The sequence below is a fragment of the Diorhabda carinulata genome, chromosome 5, assembly GCF_026250575.1.
Source record: "Diorhabda carinulata isolate Delta chromosome 5, icDioCari1.1, whole genome shotgun sequence".
Lineage (NCBI taxonomy): Eukaryota > Metazoa > Arthropoda > Insecta > Coleoptera > Chrysomelidae > Diorhabda > Diorhabda carinulata.
This window is the reverse complement of record NC_079464.1, coordinates 20,884,082-20,896,944: the sequence shown is the minus strand read 5'-3', so window position 1 is coordinate 20,896,944 and position 12,863 is coordinate 20,884,082. Positions and strand designations below refer to the sequence as shown.

At 33.0% G+C, this 12,863-nt stretch overlaps 1 protein-coding gene and 1 non-coding gene across 19 annotated transcripts in view; both read right to left on the bottom strand.

The window, feature by feature from the left end:
- LOC130894344 (multiple C2 and transmembrane domain-containing protein) overlaps positions 1-12,863 on the bottom strand; it is an 88,083-nt gene that overhangs the window by 60,671 nt on the left and 14,549 nt on the right. For 16 of the 18 annotated variants that reach the window (XM_057801107.1, XM_057801109.1, XM_057801093.1 and 13 more), the window contains 2 exons: positions 12,633-12,829; positions 4,346-4,490 (listed from right to left, as the gene is read on the bottom strand). In XM_057801107.1, coding sequence (XP_057657090.1) covers positions 4,346-4,490; positions 12,633-12,829 — 342 coding nt within the window. Of the gene's footprint in view, positions 1-277; positions 625-4,345; positions 4,491-12,632; positions 12,830-12,863 lie in introns of those variants that run through there. The other 2 variants (XM_057801110.1, XM_057801111.1) reach the window with 2 other exon arrangements.
- Positions 6,619-6,692, bottom strand: Trnan-guu (transfer RNA asparagine (anticodon GUU)). The gene has a single exon. It is a non-coding gene; the product is annotated as a tRNA-Asn (tRNA).

Below are 12,863 nucleotides of genomic sequence, written 5' to 3'. Positions count from 1 at the left end.
AAATTTCAAAAAAAGTTCAACGTTATTAGTTACGAACGAATTTAACCAATTCCAATTTCAATAAAGGCAAATTCACAAAATTTATTACAATGTGTAATGTAATTTGAAAAATTATTATTCGATATATAAATTCAATGTTTCATTTTTTACCTCAATTATTCCAATTGAATTATGTGAGTTATTTTCAATTTTGTTAAAAGAAACAAAGCTTTTTATTCTTATTATTTTATTACATTTATTACCATAATTTGGATAAAAGGTGAATTAAATTACTTACCCATATAAAATATAATAATCTAACACCGCTCAGAAACAAATTGGATTTCCTGTAATCATAACTCACTTATTTCACATGAAGTTGAAGTATTTTATTATGCTGTATGAAATTTCGGTATTTTCACGTCCGTTGAAAATATTCAACAACTTGAAGTTATCGATTGATACAACTAATTTAATGTAAACATGTAAATTCCATTAAAGTCAATTAAATACATGTTGTTGTAAAACTTTGTCTTTTCAATAAAAAAATAATAATAAGAAATAATGATGAAAACGATGAAATTTATGACAAACAACCGGTGAACATAAATACCAATATATGTAGAAAACGGTTTAAAATTCTCGTGTAGTTCAGAAGCGAGACCAAAATAGTTTGTTTCAATATTTAGAAAATAAATTGTTACGATATTCACTGGTACATTAAAAGAGTAGTATACGATGAGGTTTTAAAATAACTATAAATATCACTCATTCTCTGACTAAATATTCCCTTTCAACTCTCTATAAACCCATACTATAACATCATATCAAATAACTTTTTAATTCGAGAATTATCCCAGAAGTACCTGTCCCAACAAACAAAACACAAAAATTTTGGAAAAAAATGTATTTATTTTTCAACGTAATCAAGCTCCTTAAAATAGTCATTAACTGCCGACATCATCTATTCATTGTTGGAAAATTTTCAACCACCAAACCATTTTTTCGAGTCTAGTAACAGAAAATAATCCTAGGGGGGTAAATCTGGTGAATAGGATGCATAAGGTAGCAATTCAAACTATAATTCATCAATTTTGGCTATTGCAATAAGGGACGTGTGAGCTGGTGCATTGTCTTGATGAAACAACACTTTCTTCTTAGCCAAATGCAGCCGGTTTGCTTGATTTCCTCGAACAATCGTTGCAATAAGTTCGCATAATACTCGCTGGTGACAGTTTTTCCTTTTTCAATATAGTCAATTGAAATTATCCCACGCGCATCCCAAAAAACCGACGCCACGATCTTGCCTGCAGATGAAACCGTCTTTGCCTTTTTTGGAGCCGGTTCTACCTTTTCAAACCATCGTTTTGATTGTTCTTTTGTTTCGGCTGTGAAGTGATGATCCTTCGTGTCATCCGTGGTTCGGCTTTATTTCTGTTAAACATTACTAAGCCCTAACATCTTCACGACGCTGTTCTATTGTGAGCAAACGCGCCACCCATCTTGTGCACAGCTTTTTCTTGACCAACTTTTCAGTTAATATGCGATGTAAAGCACTTTTTGAAATACCTACGATGTCTGTTAGTTAGCGCATTTTCAGTCGACGATCATCCAGTACCGCTTTCTGGATTTTTTTCAGCATTTCTGGAGTCGTCACCTCATTTGGTCAACCACTGCCATGCTGGTCTTCAACGCTCGTACAGCCTCGTTTAAACTTTGCTACCCAATATTTCACTGTTGATACCGAAGTAGCAGTCTCGCCCAGAGTAGAATCAAGTTCAGCTTTCATAATATTTGGGGTAATGAATAATATACTAAACAACGTGACGTCTTCAAATTTGAAACATTTGCTGTATAGATTGTGTACTTTCTAATACAGTGGTATTTTTCAAGCTACTACCGCCTTCTCTAACTCTAACGCCAGATACTTCTGAGACCATCCTCGTACGTCAGTTGAATAAATTAATTTCGCTTTTTATATTGTTAGAAAATTTATTTAAAAATCTGTTTTATATCCGTGGTCAGAAGAATTTAGTGGAAAAGAGAGATATTTAAGTATAGTGTCAAATGTAAAAGACTTAAAATCAAGCCCGACAGTTTCTAAGTGTGCAAAAAATATTCCTTTTCACGTAGAAGTTATAATCTTATTTAAATTAATTATTGTGGGTACAGTGAATTTTCATTATCAAAATATACGTCCCTTTTAAGTGAGTTTGAACGAATTCAAATTACAATTTCAAATTTACAAATTCAATTACATTTACACTGAGAAGAGACCAGTGCCCTCCAGTCACACTGAATAACTACCAGCTCAGACTTGGGTATACATCTCGACAAAAAAAAACAATGAACGTTGAAAATACATCTATTTAACAAGAGGAAACAACCGGGACTTAGACTCCGAAATATTAACTGGATAAATGGGAGAAAAGTTGTGTTTTTTTCAATACGATGACAAGAAAAGCAGAAGGTGATTGGTGTTCATAACAAGCGACTTCTCTCAAATTCTCTGTCACTGGCGATTCCAATAGGTTATTTCCTGTTGAGTTGCGGTCACATAATCATGGCTGTCGCTATTAATTCTCTACCCAAGCGTGAATTGTGAACATTTATTCGTTTCTTGCAGGCAGAAGGAAACAATGCAGCGAAAATTCATCGAACAATGAGTCGAGTGTATGGAAATTACCTGACCATTATTAGTGATGACGTTGTTTATGTATGGTGTCGAAAATTCAAAGATGAACGAATTGATAATCATGATAAAGGAGGTCAAGGGTGCAATGACATTTTTCAGCGAAACTCGAAGTTTTGCCATCGATGGAATTTCCGGAAGTTTGAAGATCTGCCCTGTTTTCTATCGTTCTAAACAGCTACGCTACAGAAAATTTTGCGCTCACTGGGTGCCAGAAATGTTGACTGACAACCACAAAACTCACTAAATGAGTACAACTTTGGAGTTTCTTGGCAGTTACAATACTGATATAGAAGATCTTTTAACAAAAGATTCTCTAAGATTCTCTAAAAAAATTCTCTAACGTGGCTTGCAAAATTCGAACGAACCTTCAACAGCCTTAAGATTATGTCAAATGTTTAAAGGACCTCAAAGGTATGTGACGTTCATGCAGCTTGGAACAACAAATAATGGAGTTTCATATTGTAAAACTTCCTAAGATCTATTTAAAATAAACTTTGAGGCTGACTTCTGGGATTGTTCTGATCCAAGACAATGCTTGTCCTAACAGCGCTTGTATAACACAACGACGTGGAGCTCAAAGAAACCGTCATAGTATTACAAAGCTTGTCGACAAATACTGATCTTATTTCTATTTATATATTTACCCGTCTTTTTCTCACAGCCCATCGGAGGTTGAGATAAAAACAACCTTCGTACAAAGATTCTAAAATAAGTTTCTGAGAATATTAGTCCTTAGTAAGTGACAGGATTAAATCACTTTAAATATTCCCGCTAGTGAGTTATTTAACACGAGGGTGAAGTGCGTCGTCTAAAACGTTTCAAACCTACATACATTTTGACTAAATTCAATTAAGTGATCCTCCATGTAGTCAAAAGAAAAGACTAATAAGATGTTTTAATGGAAATATCTCGTCTAAGTCAAAATTTGTAAAGTCATACTATTTACTTATTGTTTAGAAACAAATTGTAAATTCCATAGAGCTATAAAAAATTATCTTCCTGCGTCTTTTTTTTTTAATAGACTTTTATTGAATTGTATTATGAAATGTCATTGTATGTAAATAAATACAGAATGAACAACTTTCAAATAGAATTATTTTTTTACAATCGTTTTGTTCGTCCGTCTGTTTGTAGTAATAATATATCCTCAAAGAAAGCATGAACCGAAAGAAATTTTGGGTTGTATCAGAAAAAAATTTATTAAATAAACGAAAATGGGATCCCATTAGCCAAATGAACTCAAAAAACATAAATTGGCGTGGATCGACATCAATCGACGTCAATAGACATCATAAACATGGTCATACATCATAAGACATCGATCAACATCAAATGACAATAGACGTCAACTAGCTTTCATTGGATTCATTTCATTTGAGGTCATTTTCATCAGATAAATCAATAATTTTAATGATTGTTAAAAAATAATGAAAACAAAGTTATTAAATAATTAATATTTTTATTGATTTATTTAGCTATAGTCTCTGGCGTTGAGACTTTTTTACTTGTTTTCACTTCATTTAGTTATTATCGACAAAATGTTGTATGTATTACAAGCATAAAGTGACATTATCGCTTTCTATTAATTTTACTGCAACTTCACTCTCAATCATTTTTATTTATTTATTTATATTTATTAATCTTCAACGTAAATTTATGAACCTACGTTACCTGTTCTGCTATGTAACCGGTGCCTTGGACTTTGGGTGCTTGGGGTGCTATGTTCACTACTGAGATCGGCCGCGTAGTCAGTACTATCTTGACGACCCGGAGATTTATGTCGACGTTCGCGCTTACTAGAATGTCCTAATCGACTCTGCAACACAAAATACACTTTGAAACTTTGTGCTGATGAGAAAACAGAAGTTTATTTTTAGATTTTAATTACTTTTTAAGGTTAATTAAGTATAGAAATATTGCAAACTGCATCATATTGTAAGTGCATATTGCATCATCTTTTTTCTCGAGGTAAACGGTACATGGGCGGGCGAAGCCTAGCGTGGTTGGATAGTTGCACTCGTGAAGTATTAGTAGCCATTAGTCACTTTGATGGAAAGCATCGCGTTTTTTGTGTTCACACGTTTTATCGTTCAGAATATGGATTAAGACACATTAATGAAGCTCCGAGTGCAAATGTGATTGAAATATGGGTTAAGCGTTTCGAACTTAACCACCAGCAAAAGGTAGTCCAAGAACGTCTAGGACCACAAATAATATTGATAGGGTGAAGGAGTCAGTACGAGAAAATTCGCATGTGTCTACTCGGAAACGATCGGCGGCTTTAAACTTGTCCCGACGAAGTTTATAGCGAGTTTTGAAGTTGGATCTTAAACTGCATCCTTATAAGTTCCAGTTAACGCAGGAATCGACTTTGGAGCATGGTTGGCATTTGCTGAAGATTTTCCACTCTTGACAACATCCTTTTTCCAGATGAGGCTCATTTTCATTCAAATGGGTTCATAAACTGACGAAATTGTCGTTATTGAACCGAAAAAAATCCAAAAATGAAACAGCATAGTCCGAAAGCAACAATCTCAAGAATTATTGGCCTTTTCTTCTTCACTATGTTGCGATTTTAGAGGGATATTTGCCTCCAGAAGTTGCAAGATCATGAATCGCGAATACGAGAGAGTTCCAACAAGACGGAGCGACCTGCCACACATCAAATGACTATATGCGGCTGTGAGACAGACCTTATATCCCTTGGCCCCCACGTAGCTCTGACTTGACGCCTTTAAAGGAAAATATCCGCCAGAAAATGGCAGCTATCACTCCTGATTTATTGACAAGACTTTTAACGAATCTGCGTTCGTGATTAGAGAAGTGTCGTCTTTGAGAGGGCCGTCATTTAGATGATGTTATTTTTAAAAAATAAACTTCATTCAATTACCTAATCATCATATATTTTATTTCAACAATATCTTATCGTCTCTGCGCGTGCGGATCCACGTAAGAGCCATTTGTAAAGACCGCGTATTTGCTTTTTAATGATTTTACAGGAGGAAGAAAAAACTTGCTGCCAACGTTTCTCATTGGATAATTCAAATCAGATGAAGTCTAGAATAAGCCAATAGGCGTTTAGAATCGGCCAGCACGATATTTGAATTTTGCGCGTTTTGCTGTTACGCAGTATTTACAAACTGCTCTTACGCGGTTTCGAACGCGCAGCGACGTTATGTATTATTGGAAACGTGGCAATATCTTTTCCCATTTTTCGAATACTTATGTATTCATCGCCTGGAAAATAATTAATTGAGATTTGTGGTGGCTTCAAGTTGTACAAAATTATTGTAAAATTTGAAATTCATAGGATTCAATATTCAAACTGACGTTGATAAAAAAAATAGTAAACAGTACTTTTTCAACAAATGTATTAACTAGAAACCAACGAGCGTAGGCCAATCTGGATAATCTCCGATATTATGTAGAACAAATGTTTATTTATTTATTCATTATTTCTCCATGAAATATTTGATTGTATTTAAAAACCTCCTCTAAGTATTTCCAATAAATAATTACAATTTATGATAATTTTCTTCAGAATGTCACTTTATAGCGAACGGTTGCCAGAATGGCATGTAGAATGATCTAAAAATCTACATATCTCCTAAATCATAAATTTTATCTTCAATTTAAAGATTAAAAAAAAGAAACATTTATTTTCGCCATTTTTAGATTTTACAGGTTGTCCCTGTAAAAGTTACAGATTGTTAATCATTGGGCATGAGCCGCCCCTGACCTTCAGGTATACTTAGGTAATTTTGCAGATTCAAAAGCCTATAACTCAGAAACGAGGGATCGTATGAGAAATTTTTTATGTCACAGCATTATAAGGAATTTATTTCTAATAAATTGTGACATTCGTTTTACTTCCCTATATTTAATATACATATAATCTACCTTCTAATTATTAAAAATTAGCGATAAAAATCAAAAAAATATCGCGCCCCCGGGTGGGCTCGAACCACCAACCTTTCGGTTAACAGCCGAACGCGCTAGCCGATTGCGCCACGGAGGCCATGAGTGGAAATATTTTATACACGTACATATATCAATGAATAGAAATATATTATTATTTCATTATGATTATAGTAATTTTTCACCAGTTATGAAAATATTTTATAAAGGTATTTTTGAAATATACTATATTTATCTATCTTAAGAAACACAAACAGATATATATTTTCTGATACAAATTGTTATTGTTGTTCTTTTTTACTTATTTATGCAAACTTATAACTATCATTAACAGAAAATTGTGAGAAAGTTCCATTTGTTAAATCATTGTGTAAAAAATAAAGTTTTTTAAAAGTTATTCTTAACATTTCTATATATAGGGTATTTCTCAATTCATGCGACAAAATTTTGGAGGTGATTTATTATATTATAATAATAATAAATTATAGCCACACCGGTACAATGGATAACTGGTTTTCTTCACTTGAGCTAGCACAAAATCTCAATGAAAATAAACTTACCACGGATGAGATTTCTCTTAACAATAAAAGGAAGAGGGTAAAGTACGATTTCCGTAGCACCGCGATTCAACAGGATTTAGGCCAAAATAAATCGAAAATGAAAAATGAAATTTTTTGATATCTCGCCTCGTTTTCGAGATATCGATAACTAAAGTTATAATCAAACGTTAGTTCAAAATTCGCTTTATTGAACAGATGGCATGCTATACTTTGTTTCAAATGAATATTTTATCACTTCAAATTCAATATAAGAAAAAAGAATTGATAATAAAATAAAACTAAAATAATCCTCACACGAAGAAAAAAATTTTTTAGACAATTTTGGCTGTAAAAAATTCACAACTTTTGAACTTTTTACACTCAAAGTGCACCACGAGAAGGTTAGGTGAGGTTAGATTAGGTTAGGTTATATACAAATATAAAATAAAAATAAATTTTTCCAACTTCAAGTATCCATATCTCGAAAACGAAGTGAGATATCGAAAAATTTTATTCTTCATTTTCGACTTATTTTGGGTCCATTTACAAAATCGCATAGAAAAATCCAAGCGCCACGGAAATCGTACTCGTGTCAAGAAAATTTTTGAATATAAAATGCCAATAGATTCCTTCATCAGTGTTTTTTTAAAGATGCTACGTTGGTTTCGCATGTACCATAAAAGAAAAAGTGTATGCTACTAATAAGTTCTGTGCATTATGACATAATTTTATATACAAAGAAGTACCCAGAAGTACCTGGCCTGACAAAATTTATGAAGCAAATGTTTCTAGTTTGAAGACGCCACATTGTTCAGTCTCTGTTTGGCAGCCATCATTATTGAACGTGTTCGGTGAATTTGTAAATATTGTTTGAAAGGCTTCAGCCCCACCAATATTAAGCCTTGCACCCCAGAAAGCACAATGTTCAACAATTCGACCAAGGAATGGGTTGATACATTCGACCAGCACGGTCTGATAGACTAAAAATAGCAATCGCATGACCGATAGATCTGGATTCGATTGCCATTCCAGGTCTTCTCAATTATTTTTCCCTTACCTTAAATTACCTATAAGTAGGTCTTCCCTTTCATCTATTCTCTATTCTCGTTATAATTTTTTACTAGTTTCATTTGAAAAACGGTTTTAAAATGGTATAGAAAGCACCCAACGCTTTTTTTATAATAGTGGTGTTAATTTTCTTATCAGCAATTTTAGTCTCGTGCCGCGAAGTAATTTTTCACTTTTTGTTTTAATTGTTGCTAAAAGCAGTCTTCTGGTTTTTCAAACTATAATTTATTTTGATCGAATTATATATGCATAAGTTTGTGAAGCTTAAATTAAATCTGATCGATCAAAGTAGGCCGAAATGGAGATAAAAAATTTATTTACATACACGTAAAACTAATTAAAATTTGTTAAAAGGTTGAAATTTAGAATAGACTCAATGTTTCTTGGATTGTTGAAGTTGCCATTAAATTTTTAAAACACGCGTTGTTTTGAAAACTAGACTTAGTTGGTTCGCACCTTAAGTATGCAAAATAAGTAATCAACAAAAAAGTAAAGAAGTAACTTTTAACTTCCTATTAATATAAACGTAATTAAAATGTTTCCAATAAATTATGTAAATTAGACGTGGATTCGACCCCAAATATTCTCTTAACTTTTTGATTTTTAATTACTAAGACTACGGAAGCGTAACTTGGCTTTGGACGTTTCTGAATATTGATAGTAGATAATGACGCGAACGCTTGTGGACGTCAATTCCACTCTGTTAAGTTCATCACAAAAATTAGAATATGTCGAAGCGTATTGAATATAGCGGGTTAACCGATGCATAACTAAAAATTTATACATAACCACACATATTTCACTTTAGTTAATACTATTTTTGTACATTGATTTACTTCAGTTTTATTAAAATCAGAGAGCTTCCAATATACACCAAAATATGTAAATATTTAAAAATCATTCAATAGAAACTGCTTCAACTTTGAAAAATCTCATTGTCATACATTTTATCTGTCAGTTGTCAGATATTCTGAATGAAGGTTGCTAATTAAGTTTCGAGATAGACAAATAAAAACAAATATTTATAATTGGATACGGCTTTTTATTTTTCAAAATATCAATCGTTTCTTCAGGTGTAGAAAAACGTTGACCTCTCAATTTATTTATGATCTGCGTGAATAAGAAGAAATCATTGGGTGCCAAACAAGGATTGTACGGTGGATAATCCATCAATTCGACTGTTCTGACTGTTCAAAAACGTTGACTAATGTGAGAGCTCGCATTGATGTGGTGGTAAATGATTCGTCATCTGCGATTGTTTTTCTGATTTTTCTAGCATCTCTGGCAATCAAATGATAATGTACCATTCAGAATTGACCGTTCTAGGTTGTTCTAATGGAAAGATGGCGACATGTCCTATAATTCCAAAAAAGTAGGCGATTATTTGCTTCGTGCACAACAAATTTTGTTGTTGTTTGAACTCCCATATAGTCGATTGCTGTTATATAATATATATAATCTTATCAAATACCAAATATTCATACAATATTTTCTGGCAGAAAAGCCGATTTTGAACGACCTTCACGAAATTCATCACTGGTGACTCGAGATAGTGCTTCATCACCAAAAGTCGAAGCGAGTTGCTCGGCACACTGCTGCTGATTTAATCCACGTCGAAAGTCACCATTGAAATACCGAACTTTATAATGGCAATGTCAAATTATTCACATCAGTGTTGCCTTATCTCTATACTTAAGTAATACCTCTCGTACCAATAAGTGAGGTCCATTGGCATTCTCAAGAATTAATATATTATCTATAAAAGTCTTGTCCTCTTTGTATATAGAATGATTCGATGATACTTAGTTCTCCCTACTTATTATTTTCAAAAAGGAAATTCTTAGAAACCAAAATGAATGAAGACTAATTGTCTTAATATCAATGTTCAATAATAACTTGATACATCGGAAATTACACGACTTTGTAGACGACTTCGAAAGTCAATCCTCAGGAAGAATCTTTATGCAGATACCCAATAGCGACATCTTCTTCGAGAACTCACTTTCAAGGTACGTTTTGTCGTGTTATATATCGACTCCTCTATGGAGGAATTAATGCTTCAGAAGGCCATTAAATTTCTCCATTTTTTTCCTTGAAATCGTGACGTCCGTTTCGAATAGTCGCCAGGGGGTGTAATTTACATATGAAACTAGATTAGACCTGATAGAGGATATGGAGAGAGCCAGCTAGTCAATAGCTACTTCATTTTTTTTTATAATGTTCTAGGAAAGAATTATATTCAAATGCTAAATCCCATTAGTTCGCATACCACAAAATAACAAATGTTTCCAATAGTTTTGGCACAAAATATTTAAACATATTGCTACGAACAAGTCCAGGACATAGGCCGTGAAGCCTTCCCTGTCCGGTTGAAATGAAATTCTATAATTCGGCGAAAGCAAGATTCGTTTGAAGTTTGTTTTTATGACCGTTGAATATAATGCGTATCATCCCCTCTGCTATCCCTACAGGGATACAAAGTACAGATAACACTTTATATATCCGCTTTGTAATCTCACCACCATTATAAAATATCCAATCATAATTTTCTTTAAGATGTTTTGAGTAAACGATTGGAAGATATAGGAATTTATTTTCGTTGTGTGATAAAACAACTTTTAATCGTTTAATATCATTGCAAAAACTAAGTACAGCAACAGCCTAAAAGCTCCGCTTTATTTTTTGGTATATTTAAATCTTTTATCAAATCGTTAAATTCTTCTGTATTTATAATATGGTTTTATAGTTGTTTTGCTGTATGTAAAATCTCTTAATTGGAATTATTTTCATTGGAACTAATAGTGATGTTTTTGGTGTTTCCTGTCAGGTCGTGTTCATAGGGATATCCCATAGCTTTTGCATCATTACCTCAACTCGGGTACACAATGCAAACGTAGCAGTTATTGACATGGTCTTTTTATGTTCAGGCCATATCTTTGGTATTTCAAATTCCATGGACCTCTTCTTACTTCGAAATCGACCTATAATATGGAAATCAAAATTTCCGTCTACTACATTTGAATCTTCGAATAATTTAAAACTGTTTGCCTCTTAAACATGTTTTGCCATAACTACAAGCAACATGAGAATCCTTTAGCTTGTCCTGATCCTGAACTGGGCAGTCAAAAAATGGTTTGCAGGCTTCATAGAGAATGGAAGATGTCTTAAATTTGTAGTGTATATCAAAATTTCAATAAATTGACCACATATGTAACAAAAAGCTTCAGCATCATATGTATACTTTCTTAAAGACGTTTTTCTAGACTTGTACAAAATACCTGATCGTTATTTATCACTCGAGTGCCATCTAGCGAAACTAGGTGAACGTAAAGGCCTCAATCTTATGAAAAAATTCAAATTTGTTATTACTTTTTTTCTTTTTCTTTTTTATTTTATAATTAACTAAAAAATCATAAATTAAACTTTAGAACAAAGAATAAACAGTTTTTGTAGTCATGTTATCCATAACTATAAAAAATTTATCTCAATAGTTCTCTAAATAATTAGGCTTTCATTGGATGCTTTAAAAATGAGTAGAGGATGTAGGGAAGCCGAAAATGTGACGATTGGGGGCATTTTACCTCTGTACCAAGATGCGTCTCTGAGGAATTACAGGGCTTCTAAGTAGAAACAAAATTTAATTTCATGCAACCCTCTAACTTAAAAATACCAAAGTAAAAGGCGATTGAACCATTTGGAGGGTTTATTAGAGGTGATCTAACCGTAAAATCCTATTTTTTTTATCTTCCACTTGAATAAAAGAAAATATTTTCATATTAAACCACAGAAAGCTAGTTGCAGTGCAGTGTTGATTCTTTATACTGGTGTAAACATTATTTTGGAGGGAGAATATAGCATCATTTCTCTATTTGCCTCCTCTTATATACAAAGATATAATTATCGCCGGTTTAAGACAATTTTGAAACGAAAGGTTTATTGAAGTGGTAAGTTGATTCAATGTGTATTTCTGCTGACTTGATATGTATGCCCATCGGTACCAGAGGAGAATTTATATTTAATTGTGACACAAAGTTCTGCTAAAAGTGAAATGAAATGAAAGCGGACCACGGAGAAGGAGTTATAGAATTCATTAAATTGTTGACTACATTCACAAAGTAATTATTGAGGTTATCTGTTGAAGTTCTTGAGAAAGAAGCATTATTTCTTGGATTATTCAACAACAGACTATGTTTCTTTCGCAGCATTACGATAATTATATTTTTTTTGTATAGTTTTACGTAATTTTGGAAGTAGACACCGTCTCTGTTACGTGTTGGTTTTTATGCAGATATGTTAATAATAAAATGTGAACAATTTTTTTGTTATTTTTATTGATACGATTTTGTTGATTGAAAAATGGTTAATAGATAATTGGAGAGCTGAACATTTTCATATGATCCCCTTCGAAACTTTCATATCCAATACAAACTTACTTTTATTTGTGCAAGAAAACTGTGTGCTTTTTGATATACTGATAAATGAGAAGTTTCTGGAGGTGCAGCGGATTGTGGTCGAAAATCCGGTGCTTCTCTGGGACTACTCAACTCCGATGTCGATTTACTTAATTGTCTACTCCCCATCGTGGGTGACGATGACATGTTGTCCAGCTCACATATCTCCAGAGCTCTTTCTGAAATCAAATCAATGAAAAGTTAATGTTTTAG